The sequence below is a fragment of the Corvus hawaiiensis genome, chromosome 22 (genome assembly GCF_020740725.1).
Source record: "Corvus hawaiiensis isolate bCorHaw1 chromosome 22, bCorHaw1.pri.cur, whole genome shotgun sequence".
Classification (NCBI taxonomy): domain Eukaryota; kingdom Metazoa; phylum Chordata; class Aves; order Passeriformes; family Corvidae; genus Corvus; species Corvus hawaiiensis.
In genome coordinates, this window is record NC_063234.1 from 4006575 (window position 1) to 4027552 (window position 20978).

Sequence of the window (20978 nt, forward strand, 5' to 3'; positions counted from 1 at the left end):
GGCGCAGCGGGGCGGGGCCGCCCCCCACGAGGGCGCGCGGCGGAGCGGCGGGAGCGGCGGACGCGGGGCAGGTGCGGGGGCGCGGGCGGAGCGGGGCCGGGAGCGGGGCCGGGGCCGGGGCCGGGGCCGGGGCCGGGGGATTGTGGGGGCGATGGAACCGGGCAGGGCCGCGGGCAGAGCTACGGGCGAGGCCACTCCGCCGCACGCCCCTCCCGACGCTCCCTGGTGCGGAGAGCGGGGCCCTCGCTCCGCCGCCTGCTCTCGGCCCAGTGGGAGCCTGGGCCGTGCGGGGACGGGGGGAGAGGTTGGCTGTCCCTTCGTTCCCACAGCAAGGCGAGGTGAACACTGTTCGTGATGTGCCTGCGGCCTGTCACCGTACACCGGGAGCGGCAGGGCACGAGCCCCGGTGACACGGTGAGCCGCCGGCGAAGCCCCAGTGACACGGGGGTGGCAATATTGGATTTTCTCCCGAGCCGATTTGTGCACAGCGAGTCAAACGTCGCGGTTCCTTCAGTTTCCTGCCGTTCCTTAGTCCGTTCCTTGTCTCCCTTTGCCGCCGTGACCGGGGGGCTGCGGGTGGAAGGAGCCCCGAGCCCTGTGGCGGGTCCCCGCTCCCCTCACAGCCCAGCTGTTGCTGCCGCTGCTGCCTCACCATCTCTTCTGCCACGCCGGAAGCTGGCGGGCCTCTGTCTCGCCAGCCTCCATTTTTTTGGGGCTGTTTTCTTCGTGGTGGGCATCCCTGTAGCCCCTTGCCTGTTCAGCCTGCGGCCGGCACGGGACTGCTCATGCCGGCGCCGCAGGCTCTCGTCCAGGTGAGACGTGGTCTGTGCCACTGGCAGGGCACCCAGCCTGCTTCCCAAAACCGCAGGTTTCTTCCCCAAGCATTGCTGGGAGCCGCGGCGCAGCACCGTGGGTGAGTGCCAGAGCAGGCTGGGCGAGATGTATCCAGTCTGTATCACATCCCTTATACAGGCCTGTTGCATATATGCAGTGATTTTCCAGCTGGTGAGCAGAAAATGCCTCTCTACGCAGCTGCCAACAGCAGATTCAAGAGAGTTGCTGGTTTTTATTAGTTATTACTATTATTGTTTTGATGAGGAGGGTGGCAGGGCCAGCTGTCACCTCCTGCTCATGGCCTGTGGGTCTGTGGGTCAGACGCATCACGGAGCAGGAGCAGATCGACTTGGCACTTGGTTCCCACCATCTGTGGGGGTAGCAAAGCTACTGATGGGCTCGTGCTGGGAGCATCCCCAAATGGGACAGGGTTTATGACCTTCCCCGCCTGTTATGGGCTTTTCCTGGAGCTGCTGTGGCATGGAAAGAGGGCAGCCTGCTGGGATCACCCACCCTGGCAGTGCTGAGTGGTCCCTGTCAGCATCAGCATGGTTTGGAGCAGGCAGTGTGTTTATTGGCCCCATCGCTGCCAGGACCGTGCTGAAATGGCAGAGGAAGTGCCAAGATGCTGCCATGAAGCTGAACAGGACCCGGCTGAGGGAGAGGAACCAGGTTTTCCTAGTTTATAGCTGCCAGAGCACCACTGCGTGAGCAGCCTGTCCCAAACCCTGACCCCTTTTTGCTGGCTTGGCCTCTAATTTTCCTGTTAGATCCAGCTGCGTTGGTGTTGTTATCACTGTGGCATCGCTGAGCCGCGCTGCCACAGGGACCAGCCTGCTCCAGTTACCAGGGTGTCTCCAAGCCACACGCTCCGGGGTGGGTTTTTGCCCAAGATAGCCAAAAAGCCAAAGGCGCTGAGAAGGCGTGATGAGCGCGAGCAGAGGAGGATGGGTGGCCAGTGGCAAAACGCGCCAGCCGGGTGACCCTGGTGCTGGAGGCAGCCCCGCAGCATCACTGCCGACGCTGTATTTGATTTTTTTAGGAGAAACACACCCGGCGCGGTTTAAGGCAGCGGTGATGCAGCTCTTGCCCAGGCTCCCTGTCGCCCCAGACGAGCCTCCCCCCCGCCTGAGCTGCGCAGGGGCGGCTGGTGGCAGCCGCTCGCTCGCCCACGCGCTGCCGGTGCCGGGCTGCGGCGCCGACACGGTTAAGGCACCGGCGGGATCGGGAGCCGGCTGCAGCCACCGGCGGAGCCAAAGTTGCCGAGTCAGGATGTGAGAGCGGCAGGGACGGCTCTGCAGCATCCTTGGGTGCTGTCGCGTCGGGGCGCGGAGGGCTCGGCTTCCCCCTCCGCCAGACGCCTTTTCCCGGGGACAGAGCGGGCATGGGGTAGGAACCGTCATCCGCTGCGTTTGCCGCCGGCTGTAGCAGCTGCTCTGCGCCGGCACCGGCGCCGCTTCCCGAGACCCGCGGAGCCTGCAGCCCGCCGGCAGCCGGGTTTGACTCATTTCCTTGTGCCTCCCGACCGCGCATCGCCCTCCGTCCGAGCACCGGAGACAGGTAGGTGCCGTGCTGGGTGCCGGCGGGGCCGCGGCGGTGGCTCAGCCGTGCCTGGCGGGCAGCCACGGCGAAGCAGGGACCTGGCAGTGTCACACACCGGGGACCCGCGGGCAGCCCGGTGGACCCCGTTACTTTGGAACTGGTGTACGTGACGGCAAAGCCGGAATAACCCCCGGCCGACGCGCCGCGTGTGCTTTTGGGCTGTGTCATTGACTCGGGCAGCTGAGCAGCGCCGATGCCGGCGCTTCGGCGGTCACGGGCGACCTCACGTGTCGCAGCTGAGTCCCCAGCGCCCGCCTGCCGCGTTGTCGTGATGATGGGCTGGGGAAGGCGCCGGAGCCCACCCGGGCGGTCGGAGGGGCCCGGTGGGCTGGGGGATGCTGCGCCGCAACAGAGGCTCCCGGGCCGAAGGAAGGGGCAGGGCTGCCGCTCTGCGGATCCCTGCGGCGCCGGTGCAGCCGGGGGAGGGGGGGGCACGGGACCAGCACGGGGCATGAGCGCAGAGGTGACGGCAGGAGGTGGCAGGAGGTGCCGAGGCGACAGAGCAGGGCAGCGTGAGTCATTGAGCTAAAGTCACCTTCCCCTTGGCGTGGAGGAGAGCATTTGCTGCAAACACATTGAAAAAGGGGAAGAAATATAGGCACAGGCACCTGGCATGGGGAGATGCTCCCTGCAACGTTACCTGCATCCCTCACCTGACTTGGGCAGGATGCTGGGGTACCCAGGGCAGGGGTCCCGTAGCTCTCCTTGCCCCAGAGCCTCACCCTTGGAGGATCAGGCTCACCAGAAGCAGCAGTTTCATCCCTACATTTGCATTAATTCCATGTCCAGTTCCACCCGGTCCTGCCCTGATGGCAGCATGTCTGGCGGGCTGCAGTGTGTAGTACCCCCCATGCTGGCCCAGCTCCCGGGGGCTTCCCAGCCATAAACTATCCATGTCACAGCACCCACACTCCTATACCCCGTTGTGCTGCCAGGGATGGCAATGGACCTTGGTGGGAGCACAGATCATGAGGGCATCCTTCACCTGGCTCCTGGGTGCATCCTGCAGAAGAAAACACTTTTCTTCCCTCTCGGGCCATTGCTGAAACTCCCACAGTTGCAGACTCACAGCTGAGTTGTGCCGTGAGGAAGCTGGAGGTGCAGGAGCAGTCTCAGGGAAGCACCAAGCTGCCGACACAGAGGGGATTGGGCTTTTGGTGGTGCCTTTGGCTCAGAGAGCTCAGAGGGATGAATTGGCCCTAAAGGCTGGGACACTTTGGCTTCTCAGGGTGCAGAGCCCTGGCCCGTGTGCCCGTGGTCCAGCCGTTCTTGCCAACAAAGTCCCTCCAGCACTGCCAAAGACTTGCCAGCCACTGCGCTTGGTACCCGCAGCACTGCTGGGAGGCAGCAGGGAAGGGGCATCAGGTCCTGCTGAAAATCGCAGAGATCTGAGCTCCTGGCACCACAGCCCCCTGGGATACAGAATCGGCCGGTCCTGAGCCACGCAGGAGTCCGGCACTGGGGCCGTGCAAGCAAGGAGCTGCACGGCTGCGCTGGGACACGGGCGTCCGGCTGTCCCCCCCCGCAGGCGTCCTCCAGCTTCCCTCAGCTTTGTTAAGCCGCCGCTAACGAAGTGACGTTGAGCTGGCATGAGCGGGCAGGACAGTGCCCGGCCGGTGGCTGCTGCTGACCCGGCGGCGCTGCTGCTCCCTGCCCACTGCCAGGCGAGGCCGCGGGAGCTGCGGAGCCAACACCCGCAGCACCCGGGAGAAGCCGGGGGGTCACAAGGGCTCGGGGGCCTCAGCCGGGTCTTGGTTGTAGGGCTCGGCAGGGTCCCGCTCCGGGCTCAGGTCAGTGCTGCGGGTTCGGGAGAGAGCGGCTCCCTCCTGACTTCTCGAAAATAAACCCGGTTTTACTGAGGCTGTCTGGGCTCCGGCTCCAGCGCGACTGTGGCCAAGGGAGACGCACTCCTGCAGCGCTCAGGAGGAGGGCGATGGGGATCTGTGCCGGGGGCTGCAGCCCGGCTGGGAGCTGCGGTGGGTGGGTGGGCGGCTCCGCGGGGATGGGCTCGGCTGCCGCAGCTGCTGCCATTGGGCTGCGTGGGCTGCAGGGGCTGCGCCGGGATGCAGGCACGCCGGGCCGGGATGCCGGAGGGATGCAGGATGCGGGAGGGATGCAGGATGCTGGCACACTATGCTGGGATGCAGGATGTGGATGCAGGATGCAAGCATGCCCTGCTGGGATGCAGGCAGGATGTGATATGCAGGCACACCGTGCCGGGATGCAGGATGCAGGCATACTGTGCCAGAATGCGGGAGGGATGCAGGATGCAGGCGTGCTGTGCCAGGATGCAGGCGGGATGCATGCCAGGACATGAGCACACTGTGTAAGGCCATGCTCCTGCTGAGCCCAGGGCAGCTGGGAAGGAGCCCAGAGATCTCTCGAGTCCCCATCTCGGAAAAAGGGCAGCTTGTGACCTGCAGCGTAAAGATGGCATCTCACCGGCCTAAAGAAAGATGGGATAAATTTAAATCCCAGCCCCAGTTCTGTAGGAAGTGTCACTGTTTTCTGTGATACTGGAAACTGCTGACAGTGTTGCAGGAGCAGGAGCACAGCTCCCAGGGAGTCATGCTGGATGCCCCTGGCATGGGGACAGGGAGGGTCTCCAGGGACACCCAGGAGGGTGCCTGGGGTTGAGCCCTCCCTTCCCTCGAAGCTCCCTCACCTCTGTGCACACAGTCACATGTGGGCTGCAGAAAAAGCCAGACTGTTTTCTTCGCTTGTCCCTTTCAGAGGAACCCCCAGGGACAGCTTCAGGGTTTTCAGAATGTTTCGGTTTTCAGGACTGTGTTTCCTCACCATTTCCTGGAATCTCAGGACCCCCACAAGTTTGGAGGGAACAGCCAAGCTGGGAAGTCAGGGGAACAGGGCTGGGGCAAGATGGTTTTGGGATCAGTGGTGGGTCAGGGGGTGAGCCCCAGGGTCTGGGGCTGGCAGGGCTGCCGTGCCCACGCTGCTGCCCGTGCCACATGCCCATCCGGCTTGAGATCTTCTGCAACAGGAAGCGCCGTCATGCGCGTGCCCCAAAAAAATTCATTTCTTCCTCTTTTCCTCTTCCCCTGTGGCAGGGGTGAGGCGGCGAGTGGCTCCGGGGAGCCCAGGCTGGCTCCATGTATCCCGAATCCACCACTGACTCCCCAGCGCGACTCTCGCTGCGGCAGACGGGCTCCCCAGGGATGATTTACAGGTAAGGGTGCAGGGCAGTGTTGGTGGGACTCTGTGGGGCTTCAAACCCAAGCCTGTGGCAACCCAGAACCACCACACTCCCTGAAACTGCTCTGATGCTCCTGAACCACCTCGGCACACTTTGTGTAAAAGCTTCCAGCACAAAATCCCCACACAGCAGCAGCAGCGTTTTGGGGTGCTGGTGCCTGTTATGGGCATAGGGAGCACTTTCAGGGTCGTGCCAGTGCCTACTGCTCAGTGCCCAGTGTGATGTGACATGGGTGGGTGCCACTGACTCTTCCCACAGCCACTGACTCTGCCACTCAGTCCCTCTCCTCCTTTCTAACGGGGTTTGTGGGACTTTCTTTCTTCTTTCTCCCCTTTGCTGTCGGAAGTGCGAGGTACGGGAGCCCCAAGCGCCAGCTCCAGTTCTACAGGTAACCAGGCCCTTCCTCCTCCCCAAAATCCCCCTGGCAAGTGGCTGTGGCCCCTCCCCCTGCCCAGATAATGCCAGCACAGCACTGCCCTCCCTGCCCACTCTGCCAGGGTCCCTCTGTGTGGGATGGGCATCACAGGTGTGGCATCCCCTCATCACCTGCTCGCGGATTCGGAAGCGCGGTGCGGGGATCCTGGGGTTTGGCTGGATGGGGGGGACCGTCTTCACGGGCTGTCCACGTAGCAGAGTGTGGCCACACAGCTGCAGGGGGCAGCCACTGTGGGGTGTGGGGCTCGGCTCGGCTCGGCTCAGCTTGGGGGGAGTGTCCCATGCCAATGCTGTGCCTGGAGGAGCCCCTGGCTTTTCCGAAGAGCAGCTCTGGGAAACCAGCCAGCTGCTCCCCAGCTCCTGCCATTAGGAGCAGTCTCATTAAGTGGTTCAGGAGGTAACATTCGCCCCCACCATCCTTTTACCGTCTGAAGTGAGGGCAGTGCTTTCCCCACACGCTGTGCCAGCAGCTGCTCCAGTGCTCCCAGGGCCACAGCAGCCTGGTGGTGTGAGACTGGGTCTGGCCTGGCTGCTGTGGGGTGGGGGACCAGGGGCTTCCCCTCGACAGAACCGCGGCCCCCCCCACTCCATCCCGCACATGACAGGAGGAGGTGAGGCCGGCCAGCACTGGGGTGGCTCAGTGGCACTGACAGTGTCCATCCCAGTGCTGCCACCAGCACTGCCGAGCCCCAGCCACGGGCAAGTTTTGGCTGCCAAACTGGCCTGAACCACTGGACACATCTGGTGCAAAAGGCTCCCAAGGCCAACAGGCAGGAGCTTGTCCTTAGGCTGCCTTCAGGCAGCAGCCACCTGTGTCCACCACCCAGTTCCGTTTTGGGAATCCTTCCCGGGGGAGGCTGCCTTTCAGTCCTGCCACAGCCCAGCTCCGACTCCACTGCCGCGGGTACCACAGGAGGGCTGTGTCTGCCGCCAGGCACCGTCTCCGCTCCCCGATGGCCCCAGTGTCCAGCTGTCCCCACCGCCCTGTGTGCTGGTGATGGGGGACCTGTCACCGCAGGGCGAGGGGCGGCGGTGCCAGCGTTGATAAAGCAGCGGCACATCCTCGGGCTTTTAGCAAGGCGCCATGAATAATTTAGCTCCCCTTCGCATGGAAGAAAATCCCCTAATAGGGCTAATGGACCGCGGCGAGAAGCCGGGCGCTGGGGGCCCGGCGCAGCCGCCAAGTGCTTTGGATGCCAAGCGCCGACACTCCCCTAATGCAAAACAACGCGGCGGCCGCGGCTCTTATACCTGCCCCGGGGCAGCCCGGCCGCCCAGAGCTGCGCGGCTGCTGAGCAGCTTCCCCGGCGCGGTGAGTCGGGGCCAGCAGCGCGGGCGGCGAGCGGGGCTGGGCATGGTGGGTGATGAGCAGGGATGGGCACTGCCATGGGGCAGCCGCTGCGGGCAGCAGGGAAGATTTTCCGTGCACGGTAACTTGGGATTTGATGGCTTAGGGTGGTTTTCTTTTGGAGTTTGGGGTTTTCCTGGCTTTAGGCAGGCTGGTGGCTGTCAACTTCCCGGCTTGGCAAGCCAGGCTGGCCAGACATCTTTCCAGGCAGCTGCCCTGCCTGACACCCACTTGTTGTGCCCCTGACGCTGCTAACAGTGCCATTATCCTGCAGAGCCTGCGCTCTGTCCCCCATCGCTGCTCCTTCCTCGCAAAACAGCCTCTCCCGCTTGGGCATGGCACAGCTTATCCTTGGCAGCTCCTGCAGCCCTGCTGCCGCTTGTCCCAGGAGCACCGGGATTTCTGCTTTCAAACAGCCGTGACTGCACCCGCCATCTCCGCGCTCTCTCTGCCATCCAATACTGTTCTGCCGAAAATCAGGGAAGTGTCCAGATAGGGCGGCTGGTGGGTTCCCACCCCATTCCTCAGAGCAGCCCAGATCAACCCCCCAGCTCTGCTTGCTGCAGCCGTTTCACTGCTGTAGAGCAGCAGTGCAGCCAATTCAGGCTTCTCCCTGCTGCTGTCAGGTGAGGGGATCCTATCAGGGAAAGGGGATCCCACTGGAAACAAGGAGATCCCACCACGTACCCGTACCCAGCAGGAGCCACTGGCGCTGCCGTAATTAAAGCTACCAGCCACAGAGAAGTGCTGGTGCTGGAAGTGCCGGCTCCAGTCTCCAGCTTTGAGGTGTGGCTCTTTGAGGAAGAGGCTGGTGACCAGGATTTGGTTTGGCTTTGCCACAGCAGAGGGAAAGGTTCCCTTTCCATGTCTCCCTGCTTTCCCAAAGCCTTGCTACAGAGCAGGAGCACAGAGTGGTCTCTGGCAGCACGGGATGTCAAAGGAGACCCTCAGGGTTTTGGTCATACCTGGCCAGCTGCTACTCCATATCCTCTGGGTTTCCTTCTCCTTTCCTCTAGAGGTCACACCTCAATGGCAGAGAGCATTTCACTTTTGCCTCCTGCAGCTGTCAAGGTGAGCTTCGCAGGGAAAGAAAAAACCACCAGTGGGAGCCTGGCTGGAGCCTGATGCCGGGGTAGATCTGTCACAGTGCATCCCCAGTGGCCACCCCGGCACCAGCACCGCAGTTTTGGCCCCAGTCCCTGCTCCTTGCAGACACTGAGAACAAGAGAAGTTGCAGAGAGAGGCACAGAAATCGATGCCAGTGCCACCACCAGTGAGGTCCCAGCCATAGAGGCAGCAAGGGCTCGGGTGTGTGAGGAGCCCACCCTGCGGCAGGCTATTCTCGGCAGCCGCACCTGCTGGGAGGTTGCTGCCGCGGTGGTGGGGAAGGTGTTGGCTGGTGGCACACATTGCGGCAGCGTGACGCAGGCACAGTGAGCACCCAGTGCCCACAGATCCTCTGCCGATGTCCACCCTTTCCGGGGAGCCCCACGGGGACCCCTTTCCCGTCCTGATTTTCCTTGCCCGCTGGCACACATTGCCAGATTCTCACCAGCAGTACTTGCGCCACTGCTCACCATGCCTCGGCCAGCTCCTGCGACCCACTGCATCCCTCGCAGGGTTGCAAACCAGTGCAGCCCAAATGGTGCGAGCTGGGAGCCAGTGCAGCCAGGGCACAGGCCACACTGCTGCATCATGGCTTGGGGCAGCTGTGGCAGGTACCACTGCAGCCTCAGATACGGACTGTGCCGCATCCCTGTCCTGCTGCTTCTCCCATTGTGCTTCAGCTCCCACAGCAAGGCTTTGCTCTGCTGAAGAGACTGGCTTTGCTAGGGTCCCCCACATGTCCTGGCAAGGGCGGGTGCCACCACTCCGGCATGGCAGTGCGGGCAGGGCTGTGCCCTGTGTAGCGATGGAGCCCACGTTGTGCTTTCCCAGCTCTCTCCGTAGCACCACAGAGTGTTTGGCGGCGTGGCTAGCCGGCAGAGCCCACGCTCGGGTGGCAGGATGCTCTCCATGACCTACAGTGAGAGCCTGCGCAGCGTGGCCAGCCGGCACAGCCCCGAGTGGGGGCTGCCCCCAGCCCCCCGGGCGGCCGACGGGCTGGAGCTGCGGCGGCTGCGGGACGTGCGGGCGGCGGCGCGGGCGAAGACTCTGGAGGAATTCCTGCGGATGCACGGGCTCTCCCTGGCCGACAGTACCGCCCGCGCCACTGGCATGAAGTACAGGTAAGGCAGCGCCGCGAGGGCCGAGGTGAGGGGATGACACAGGGGACGCTGCTCGGTGCTGGTTTGACACCTCGTCAGGAGAACGGCTCTCACCTACGCTCACCTCGGCTCCCCTGTGCCGCGCCGAGGCTGGGAGGAGCCGATGATGCCCTTGGAACGGCATGCGCCGGAGAGGTGGCAGCCGATCAGCGCCGTTAGCACTTTCCTACTTGGTGATCTTTGAGCTTCTCACTTGACATTCCTGTTTGCTATTTGGGCATTTGCAGATGCAAACACCCTTTGAGCTTTAAAGATTAGGCACCTGGAGCAAACAGCCGCCAAAGGGCTGTTTCTGCCACAGAGGTGTAAATCTCCATCTGATGGGGATACATCCCTGCCTGACTGGGGGGTACATCTCCGCCTGACAGGGGTTCATCTCCATCTGATGGGTGTAAATCTCCATTTGACGGGGTACATCTCCGCCTGACGGGTGTGCGTCTCCTCCTGACTGAGGGGTGTGCATCACAGAGCGGGTGCATCATTAATTTTGTATGTGGGTCCTGGTGCAGGGTGTATCAGGATTTCAGCCAATGTCCTTCTCAGGCGGAGAAGGACAGCTGGAGAGGCAGCCACAGCCCCTCAGAGGGATGGGGCTGCTCTGCTCCGCACTCTCACCTGGTATTGCGGGTGGGGCAATGGGGTGCAGGGCCCAGCACCCCCAGTAGCCCAGGTCAGGCTTTGGGGGCACCAGGGCTGAGGACAGTGGCTGTTCTCCAGTGAGAATGCAGGGGTGCCCCTTGTCCCCCACTGCAGCGAAGCCCCCAGGAGCTGGCAGCTCTGCCGGCTCCTGCCGTGCTGCGCTGTGCCGTGCCGCGCCGCGGGTCAGGTTCCCCTCCGCTCACAATGACCGCGGTAACATTTACACAGTGGCAAGAGCCCATCTAATATTCATGGGGACATTATTTATTCATGGGAGCAGCTGGCACCCCAAAGGTGCTCCTTCTTTGGGCATGTCCCCGCTGCCCCCAAAATTTGCGGGGTTTCTCGTCCTCTGGGGGCTGACAACTGCTGCCAGGTCCCCCCCGCAGCGGAGCCGGCGCTGGTGCTCCGGATTACCAGCTAAGGAGCTTTGCGACAGAGGGAAGCGGAGGAGATTACAAGAATTTTCATTAGGTTTGGGGCAAATGTGCATAATTTCCTGCAAGCCCCGTCGCTGCATCTCGCTCCATCCTGAGGGGCACGGCAGGTGCTGGCAGCCGGCCCGTGGCCCCAGCCGCAGAATGGTGCTGTAGTGTGGTGGCTTGTGTCCCTGCTTCGGCACGAGGTGCTGGGCTGGAGTTCACCTCACTCGACTTCGCTTGCACTGGGAAAAATACGGGGAATGTGCTGCTGGGGCTGTGGCCCCGAGGGCGACAACTTTGGCAAACAGCTGGGCTCTGCCGCGGGAGAGCCATCAGCATCGCCGCCACCTGCGCTGTCGCCCAGCCGTGGGGTTGGCGATGCACACGCCTTGCTGCCAGAGGGTTTGGTTTCGGACCCGTGCGGGGGAATCTGTGCTGCTGTGCGTGGCCGGAGGGAGGCAAGAAAGGACCTCTTCACTCCGCAGCCTCGGCCCTCGCTGCGCCCCAAACCGGGGCTCGGCCAGCAGCCGCGCCCGCGGGGGGATGCTCAGCGGGGCGCGGGGGAGTCCCGCCCCGCCACGGCCACTCTGGGGGGTACCGGCAGCGGCTCTGCCCCTCCTGCCCCCACCTGCCCGCGTGCCGCTCGCTCGCTTCCTGAGCTCATCAAATATTGAGGGCAGGAGGGCTGACGGGAGCGCTCCGCGCCCGCCGCCTCGCAGCCCCCCGCCGTCACGTTGGCGGCGCGCGGGAGGAGCTCCCCGCCTCGCCCGGGGCGCCGGCTAAATTTAGGCAGCTGGCGCTGCTGCCCGCCGGAGCAGCATGCAGGTCTCCTTTGTGTGCTCCGAGCACAGCATCAAGAGCCGGAGCGCGGAGGACCGGCTGAACCGACAGAATGCCGGCAGCCCCAGCCTCGGCACCCGCGGCAAGTTCCGCGCGGTGGCCATGGTGGCCCGCAGCCTGGGGCAGCTCTCGGTGCAGAACGCCCCCTCCTCCAGCGAGTCCAGCGTCAAGCAGCCGGGGATGAAATACCGGTAGGAAACGGGCACTCCTGGGGCTTTCCCTGCTCCTCACTGCGATCGGGGTGGCGGCGGGGGACTGGGGGCCGGGGGCGCCGCACTCCCCTCATCTCCGGTTCGCGTCCGGCTCTGTCGGTTTCTCGTCGCTAAAAGTGCTGACCGTGCGCCTCCGTGCGCTTCCTCGCTGTTTGCTCCCGTCCCCTCAGGGCAGCTTTGATCCACCGCGCGTAAAATCTTCAGGATGGGGGAGAGAAGGGACCCTAAAATTCAGGGCAGGATTAGTAGTATCCTCAGTGTCTGCCAAGCCGGGCTGGCTGCCCAGCCGGGGGGGTCTGGGAGTCACGGTAGCGTTAATCCGGGATGCCATGGCATCCTTTCGGTGCTGCCGGAGACTCAGTGCCCTGCGAAGCAAATGCAGAGCTGTAAGCAGCTCTGGCTGCCCATGGTGGTTCTGGAAACGGGGCGGTGATGTGGGGCCCCCCTGGCCAGCACCCACAGGGCTCACGCACTCCATGTCCTGGCTCTGGGGCAGAGTGCTGGGGGCTTCCCCCATTGAGGCTGAGTGTGCACCCAGGTGTGGGGCTGGGGCTCCCCCCAGAAGAGCAGGGACCCCAGGACAGGGTAGGGCCCCCCCACAGATGAGCTTGCACGCCACGGTCCGGCTGCCAGCGGCCGTGTGCCTCCACTGCAGCCCAGATGTGCCAGCATTAGGCACAAAGTGTGTCAGGCCAGCAGAGCGCTGGGGTGAGCCTGGCCGTCACCCACCAGTGATGTCCAAATCAGCCGAGTCCCCTCAGCTGGACACTGGGGAGGGGGCTGGTCCGGTTCTGTCCATCTCTTGAACACCAAACCCTTGTGGTGCTGACAGCAGTACTGGGACAATGCACAGTGGCATCCTCAGGGTGCCGTGCTCCTGCCCCGCAGTCGTGTCCTCATCCAGAGGAGGAGCATACCAGCAACACCCTCTCCCAGGCAATGGGTGATTAGCTCGGGGGTCCCCACTGGTGGCTGCTGGAGGGACGGTGGCACAGGGGGATGCTCCAAGCAAATGGATGGGATAGGAAAGCCATAGCACAGTGTGGGGGGATGCTTGGCCTTCCCAAAGTCTGTCAGTATCTCCATTGGGCAGCCGGTCAACACACTTCAGGGCTGGGAAGCCGAGAGCAGTGATGGCCACCTGCCCAGGGGAACCCCAGCGATGCTCTTGGAATGGCCAGGATGAGGTGGATGCTGTGCACTCCCTGTATCAACCCCCCATCACAGGGCCTTGAGCCACTGCTGCCCCACAGCCATGGCCTCTCCCCACCGCGAAATGCTCTAAAAACACCGCGGGACAGGGGACCACCGGTTCCTCCAGACGTTGGGCAATAACATGGCAGCACAGAAGGATGCTGCCCTGACTCGGTGCAGCCCACGGTTGCCCGCGGCCGGGCCACAGCCGCTCCCTGCCCGGCTGCGGGTGCCCGTGTCGGCGGTGCCGGCGGTGGCGGTGCCTCTGGTTGCTATGCGACACCCGCGCGGGCGAGCTGCCGCGGCTCACCTACACTTTATTTATTTTAACGCTCATTTCTTGAGCCTTTGTCATTTTTAACAAGTAACTGGCTCTCCATCACCACAGCGAAGGCGTCTGCCAGCCTGGCCCCCTTCCCGAAAGCTGTTCTCCAGTTCCTTGTGCCGGTCGATTTTCTGGGGTGCTCCATTTCTCCAGGATGTTGCTCCACTCCTGAGCACCCTCGCCTGGTGCAAGCCCTGTGCTTCCCTGTGCCACAATGCAGAGAACAGGCACAACTCATGCCATGTATGGGATGCTTCAGTCCTGACCACCAGCATGCCGGCTCCTCTTCCTCCAGTCTCATTCCCCAGTGCCAACGGCACTCTCAGGACAGCCGGACACCCCGGCCTCATCACAGGGAGCTGCTTTAACGAGGTCACTGCTCTCCCAATAGCCCTGCCAGGCACAGCATCACTGCGCAGATGCAGGCAGTGCCACTACCAAGCTGTGGGATGCCCAGCCTGGGATGGCTCGTTGATCAGATGAGAGGGGACTCCCATTGTGGAACCATCCCGGGTGGGGATGGGGACCAGGGGCCACCACCACACCTCCCTGTCCTCACACCCAGTGTGTTTGGTGGCATGCAGGATGCATGATACAGCATTTTGAGGCTTTCTGGCACATTTCCTAATGGTCTCTGTCTTCCAGGAACCTCGGGAAGTCTGGGCTGCGTGTGTCCTGCCTGGGTCTGGGTAAGTGCCAGGGTTTGCCACAGTCCCTCGGCATCCCCTCAGTCCCGCAGCAGCTGCCAGAGCTCCCTGGCCAGGGCAGCGCTTGCTTGCCCCAGCAATGTTTGCAAAGGGAAGGAAAGGGTTTTCCTCAGCCCTGCGGCTGTTTTGAGTCACGGCCCAGAAATTGCCAAATTATTTTCTCTTTTTCTGACGCGATAAGAAGCGACTGGGCCGTGCTGGGAGCACCACAGTGCACGCGGCAGGGCCAGCTGTGGTGACCACGTGCCAGGGCTGTGCTGAGGGAGCCAGGGTGGGTGGCTTGGGGTGGCAGAGCTCGTTGCTCACCACATTCACCATGCACACATCTCTCTCTCCCCTGCAGGAACATGGGTGACTTTTGGAGGGCAGATCACAGATGAGGTAAAGCTGCACCCCTTCACCCCATCCCTCCCCAGCCTTTCCCTGGTGAGCGGGGAGGGTTTGGGGCCAGCACAGCCGCGGCTGTGGCCTGGGTGCGTGCGGCATGCGGGAGCTCACCAGCGCTCTGCGCACGCGCCCGTGTGCCGGCTCTCGGCCACCCCCTTCACCGACCCCGCTCTCTCCTCGCAGATGGCAGAGCAGCTGATGACTTTAGCTTATGACAACGGCATTAATCTCTTCGACACGGCAGAAGTCTACGCTGCTGGCAAGTAGGTACCCCACTTTGGCAGTGCCACAGGCGTCTCACCCCACACCCAGTGGCACTGGGAATCTCCCAGGTTTGCCAGCTGCAAAGCAGCTTCCAGGACGGGGCTGTGAGCACTTGCTCACAGGGGAGTCATGGTTCTGGCAGTCCCATGCTTCCCGTGGTGGCCTGTATCACCCTCCTGGCCGTGCACCCTCCTGGCACAGTGAGCAGCAGCTGTACCCAGGGCACGCTGGCCCAGGGCATTGGCGTGTGCCCATGCATTCACTTAAAATTAGCAAGTTCGTGCACTGGGGGTAGCTCAGCTGTGGACACTGCAGCTAAGGGCCAAACAGCATCCCCACAGCCACTGCATTTGCCTCTTATTCTCCCGGGGTCTGGGGCCGTCGCTGCCGGCTGCCACCACTCCCCATGGCCGCAGCAGCCAGGTGTCAATGGCTGATGTCCCCTTCCCTTGTAGGGCCGAGGTGGTGCTGGGGAACATCATCAAGAAAAAAGGGTGGAGGTAAGCCGGACACCATCCCTGTTTGGCAAAGCCATCGTCATGGTGCCGATGGACCGGGGAAAGCTGGCAGAGCAACCCTGGGCAGGAATGTGCCATCCCAGGCAGGGTGTACGGGGCTTTGCACGTGCCACCACCAGTGACTCTCTGTTTGTCCCTGCAGACGGTCCAGCCTGGTCATCACCACCAAAATCTTCTGGGGAGGAAAGTAGGTAACACCTGCCCTTCAGCAGAGCAGCCGGCACGGGTCAGGCTCTCACCCCGCGCTCTCACCCACCTTTCCTTTTCCAGGGCTGAGACGGAGAGGGGCCTGTCCCGAAAACACATCATAGAAGGTAGGGGTAGGGGTGAGGGCAATCGCCAGGCGCTGCTGTCCCCGGTGCCAGGCTGTACCTCACCATCTGCCTCGCTGCCGGCAGCACGGGGCCCAGCACACCTGACAGCCCCGTCCGTGCCACAGGTCTGAAGGCATCGCTGGAGCGGCTGCAGCTGGAGTACGTGGACGTGGTGTTCGCCAACCGGCCCGACCCCAACACGCCCATGGAAGGTGGGTGCGCGCCGCGGTGCCACACTCCTTCCTGCTGCCTTTCATCGCCGTCGCGGTTGGTTTGCGCCAGGCTTGTGTTTCAAGGGCATCTTCCCTCCCGAGCAGAATCCACTCCTCCGCCACCACGGTCGGCCCGCGCCACAGTCACACTTCGGCCGCCCCCTGCCCAGTGCCAGGGCCCTCTCGGGCCGCAGCGGGGCGGGTTGGCGGTGCGGTGGCAGGTCACTGCCCCCGTCCCAGCAGCGGTGACTCCACTTTCTCTAAATCTCTCTTTTATCACCAGGGGACCCATTTAGTTCCTCCAAGTCCAGGACTTTCATCGTAGAAGGTACTCCCTGCCCGCACTCTGCCCGCCAGCCGCTGCCTGTCCCAGCGGCGTTTCCCGGGGCAGAGTCCCCACTCCTCTGTGATCCCCCATCCCTGTTCCTCCCTCTCAAGCAAACCCCGCCATGAGATGCAGAGGCAGCGGCAGCACAACACAGACACCCCCCGGCCCTTCAGACTGTACTGCAGTTTAAAGGACAAAAAGCAGAGAAGCTCCCACCCCCCAGGGTCCTGCCATGGGGTGCCCTTGGCACATGCCAGGGTCTCCGGCAGGGTCCCTCCTCACCGGGGCGGCTGTGAGCAGGCTGGGATGTGTGCCCTGGTGCCGGCCGGGAGAGCCTCGTGCCCCTTGCCCTCCCCGCTGCCCGCCTTTGGCTGCAGGAGCACGCCTTGGCTTGGCCCCAGCCCGCATGGCTCAGGGCTGGCTCCCCCCAAGACCCCTGAACACCTTACACAGGGTCCAGGCTTCCCTCCCTGGGTCTGTGTGTGTGGGCAATGCATCAGTCCCTCCCCTGCAGCAGTGCCAGTGCTGGTAACCCCACAGGGCATGGGGCCGCTGGCAGAAGCCTCAGGCTGCTCTCCATGCTGGGAGAGCCCGGCACTGGCACGTGGCATGTCAGGTCAGCTGTGGTCCCCGGCACGTCCTGAGTGGCTGCTCCCTCTGTCCCCATCCTGCTCTTCTGAAAGCATCCCCCAGACACAACCCCGGACAGCTCCCGCCGCAGCATTGGGCAGGGACGCTCGCCAGCCATCAGCACGGTGCGAGCCCCGTTCTATCAGTGCAGCCCCTGCTAAACCCCACCTGCCACTCTCTCCTTCCTTCCCGGCAGAGACGGTGCGAGCCATGACCCACGTCATCAACCAGGGGATGGCCATGTACTGGGGGACCTCGCGCTGGAGCTCCATGGAGATCATGGTAGGGGCCCAGGGGACCAGGGCAGCTGCAGCAGAGCAGCCCCAGTGACGCATCTGACGTTGATTTAATTAGACAGCAGCTGTTGGGAGCCAAGCTTGTGCAGATGCACTTAAGCCTTAATTATTTTTCGGGGCAGCCGCTCAGGACTTGGCTGGGGGGCTCTGCAGGGGGCTTGGGGGGAGCAGCGGGGCGCTGAGGGTCCTGGCTCTTCCGCAGGAGGCATACTCGGTGGCCCGGCAGTTCAACCTGATTCCACCGATCTGCGAGCAGGCTGAGTACCACATGTTCCAGCGGGAAAAGGTGGAGGTGCAGCTCCCTGAGCTCTTCCACAAGATAGGTATGACAGTGGGGGTTCCTCCCCAGCCCCCCAAAGCACAGTGCTCCTCAAGCCCAGTGATGCTAAGGCCAGGCACCACGGTCCCTGGGAGAGCTGGGAGCAGCAGTGTCATCCCCCTGTTCTGCTCTGTCCCCAGGCGTTGGAGCCATGACCTGGTCCCCACTGGCCTGTGGCATTGTCTCGGGGAAGTACGATGGGGGCATCCCCCCCTACTCCCGTGCCTCGCTGAAGGTGAGCTGCACCAGGGCTGGGAAGGCACGTGGGGATGGACAGAGCTGGGGGAGCAGGGCCAGGGGCCTTGCAAAGTCCCCAGGGGAACAGGAACTCCAGGAGCCACAACCCAGGGAGTTTGGGGATGCCCTGCCTGTGCAAGGTGCTGGTGCACCCTGATCCCTCCACAACACCCCTTCCTGCTCCCCAGGGATACCAGTGGCTGAAGGACAAGATCCTGAGTGAGGAGGGCCGGCGGCAGCAGGCAAAGCTGAAGGAGCTGCAGGCCATCGCTGAGCGCCTGGGCTGCACCCTGCCCCAGCTCGCCATCGGTAAGGGGATGGGGGACAGCTGAGGGGGACACCAGGGGTATCTGGGCCATGCTCAAGCTCTGCTCTCCCTCCTGTCCCAGCCTGGTGCCTGCGCAATGAGGGTGTCAGCTCTGTCTTACTGGGGGCCTCCAACGCCGACCAGCTGATGGAGAATATCGGAGCAATACAGGTCAGTGCTCCCAGCAGGAGCAACATTTGCCCGCAGCACTCATTGCTGTGCTGCACTGTGTGGGGAAAGAGGGTTGCAAACCCAGCTCCATGACAGGTTTTGCTTGTCATGAAGGCGAGAAGCAGAGACGAGGCTTTGCTGGGCTGAGGGGGCAGGGTCGGGCCTGACTCAGGCTCTCCCTAACTGGGTCACCCAGCCGGCAGGCTGGGGCTTGTGGCACGAATGTGGCGGGGTGGAGGCGGTGAGCACCCTCCCGCGCGCACCAGGGTCACAATCCCAACTCCCAGCTTTTTCCCCGCCCCCCGCAGGTCCTTCCAAAGCTGTCGTCTTCCATCGTCCACGAGATCGATAGCATCCTGGGCAACAAACCATACAGCAAGAAGGACTACAGATCCTAAGCGCGCCCGAGCGCGCCGCCCGCCGCGCAGCCCTCGCCGCCCGTTCGCTTGCTTACGCTTTGTTGGAGCAAAGTGGAGAGTGTGGTTTGCACCGCGAGCGCCGAGAGCCAGCGCTCCCGCCCGCGCTGCCCCGGACACGGCGCCGCAGCCGCCCGGCCCGGCTCTGCGGCGCGGGGGACGGCCGGCGGGAGGCGAGCCCGGGCTGCCCGGCCGCCCTGCCCGCAGCCGGAGCCGCCGCGGGGACCCGTTGCATGCGTGGCTCCTGCCCCCGCGTTGCCGGAGGCGGTGGGCGCGGGGTGCACGCGGTGCTGTACGCCCACGAGGCCGACAACACGAAGCTGTTCCCCAGCCTGCGCCCGGCCCTCGCCTCTGCCCTGCGCCGCCGGCACCTCCAGCGCCGCACCGGCACCGCGGATCCCGGCGAGCGCCTGCTCCCGGGGAAGGGGGTGGGTGGGACGGGGACAGGGAGGGAGTTGGCTGCGGGAAGAGCCTGCGGTGCCCCGGCCGAGCACGGGGCAGGGCTCTGCTGCGGGGAGGGGCCGGGCCGGGCCGGGCCGGGGGAGTGTGTGTGGGCACGTGTGCGAGTGTGTGTGTGTGTGTGTGTGTGTGCATGGACACGTGCAGACGCAGGACATACAGACGCGTGCATTTGCAGACAGCAGCTGTGGAGGTGAACGCAGCCCACACGCGCCTTCAGCTGTACCTGCACAAAGCTACTGAAAGCCTCTACACATGCGCCCACACACACCCATTACAGGGGTGTGTACAGACGCAAACACAGTCACACACGGACAGATAAAGATACGGGTGTAGCTCTACCTCCACCTCTATCCCTGACATCAGTCTCTGAGAGATCAATACGTATTTACATATATAGATACCTGTATGTAGATGCGTACCCACACCTCCGAAAATTACATATATAATGTATATAAACACACACGTGTGGACACGTGTGTGCCTGTGTATATACAGACATACATAGCTCTATGTACTGATCCATATATGTAATATATAGATGTGTACATATCCATGTAAATATATTGCTACAGCAGCATCCATGTTTGTATGGATATATGCACACATGAAAATTACAGGTATGTACATAAATGTGTGTATATGCAGATAGATGTGTATATACAGATATGTGTGTAGATGTATCTATATCCATACCCAGCTCTATAACTATACACTCATCTCCGTACATCTATAAACACATGCCATATATACATATGGACACAGAGGTATTTGTAATTTAGTTATAGCTACATATATATAGCTGTATGTCTAGCTATAGCTATATATATATATGGATACATGTATGATAGATACAGAGAGATAGATGATACATAAAGCTATAGAGAGAACAATAGAACTATAGCTACATATCTCCATCTCTTTATAGCTCTGTGTACTCTGTGCAGAACAAACTTTTTTGCCAATACCTACATATGTATCCATATCCACATGCATTATACCCAGTTTCCTCTCTCTGTACATACATAAAAACTGTAAATGTATGTATATATTGCAAACCCTCAGCTCTGTACAGTGTGTGAGCTCTGTGCACTGTATGTGAGCTCTGCACAGTGAGCTCTGCAGTGTGTGAGCTCTGTGCACTGTGCGAGCTCTGTACCCTGTGTATGAGAGTTCTGTGCGCTCTGTGTGTGTGAACTGTGCACTCTGGGCATGCCTATGAGCTCTGCACTGTGTGTGTTTGAGCTCTGTATTACTTGTGTGTGAGGACTGCACTGTGTGAGAGCTCTTTGCACTCTGTGAGCTCTGCACCGTGCGTGTGAGCCCTGCTCACTGTGAGAGCTCTGTGCACTTCATGTGTGAGCTGTGTGCGCTGTGAGAGCACTGTGAGAGGTCTGTGAATGTGTGTGTGCTCTGTGCACAGTGCACGTGTGTTTATCTGCTCTGTAGCCATGGCTGCAGCTACAGCCCCACCATAAACATGTGTGTACAAACACGGGAGGGTCTCTCCTGACCCACTCATGACATCAGAGCTCCCCTCTGTATATGGTTCAGTGTGCACACCTCCCACATCCACACCCCTACACCTTTAGGTACATGGATTTACCTGCAGCTATACCTATACAGCTTTATCTATACATGTACATCTGTCTACAGAACATCAATGTTTGTAAGCAAACAGAAACATATACACTCATCTGTATGTGTGAAATGACAAATACGTATGTGTCTGTGTGTATATACACATGTATACTGTCTAGGACAGCTATACACCTTTACCTACATCTACCCTTATGTATAAATATATAAACATTACAAATACATACGTGTCTGTACATATACACACAGACCAATACACCTATATAGCCATACAGAGATACAGATATATAGAGATGTGTAGATATATAGATATATCTACACATGTATGTGTATGCATGTGCATATGTTCAAATTACAAATACACATTTATGTGTATTTGTACATACACAGATACATGTATGTGTATATACACCTCTGTAAATATATATCTATACACCCATACCACATATAGACCTATATATCTGTTATCTACCCAGAGCTGT

At 61.6% G+C, this 20978-nt stretch overlaps 1 protein-coding gene across 5 annotated transcripts; it reads left to right on the forward strand.

The window, feature by feature from the left end:
- Nucleotides 1-40: 40 nt before the first annotated feature.
- KCNAB2 (potassium voltage-gated channel subfamily A regulatory beta subunit 2) lies at nucleotides 41-18773 on the forward strand. 5 transcript variants are annotated; one of them, XM_048326103.1, is made up of 16 exons: nucleotides 41-71; nucleotides 5505-5623; nucleotides 5997-6038; nucleotides 13978-14021; nucleotides 14383-14420; nucleotides 14610-14689; nucleotides 15146-15190; nucleotides 15351-15395; nucleotides 15479-15522; nucleotides 15648-15734; nucleotides 16889-16974; nucleotides 17191-17311; nucleotides 17448-17542; nucleotides 17733-17853; nucleotides 17934-18022; nucleotides 18331-18773. In XM_048326103.1, exons 2-16 carry the CDS (start codon nucleotides 5547-5549, stop codon nucleotides 18418-18420), a joined length of 1104 nt encoding a protein of 367 aa, XP_048182060.1. In that variant the 5' UTR covers nucleotides 41-71; nucleotides 5505-5546; the 3' UTR covers nucleotides 18421-18773. The 5 variants fall into 5 exon arrangements, with proteins under 5 accessions (XP_048182060.1, XP_048182061.1, XP_048182059.1 ...); XM_048326102.1 differs by lacking the exon at nucleotides 41-71 and adding an exon at nucleotides 2030-2394; XM_048326104.1 differs by lacking the exons at nucleotides 41-71; nucleotides 5997-6038 and adding an exon at nucleotides 2029-2394.
- Nucleotides 18774-20978: the final 2205 nt, after the last annotated feature.

Coding starts and splice junctions, on each gene's coding strand:
- KCNAB2 (XM_048326105.1), top strand. CDS start 9,441: ATGCTCTCCATGACCTACAGTGAGAGCCTGCGCAGCGTGGCCAGCCGG. Junction 14,690..15,145: donor GAAGTCTACGCTGCTGGCAA/GTAGGTACCCCA, acceptor CTTCCCTTGTAG/GGCCGAGGTGGTGCTGGGGA. Junction 15,191..15,350: donor ATCAAGAAAAAAGGGTGGAG/GTAAGCCGGACA, acceptor TTGTCCCTGCAG/ACGGTCCAGCCTGGTCATCA.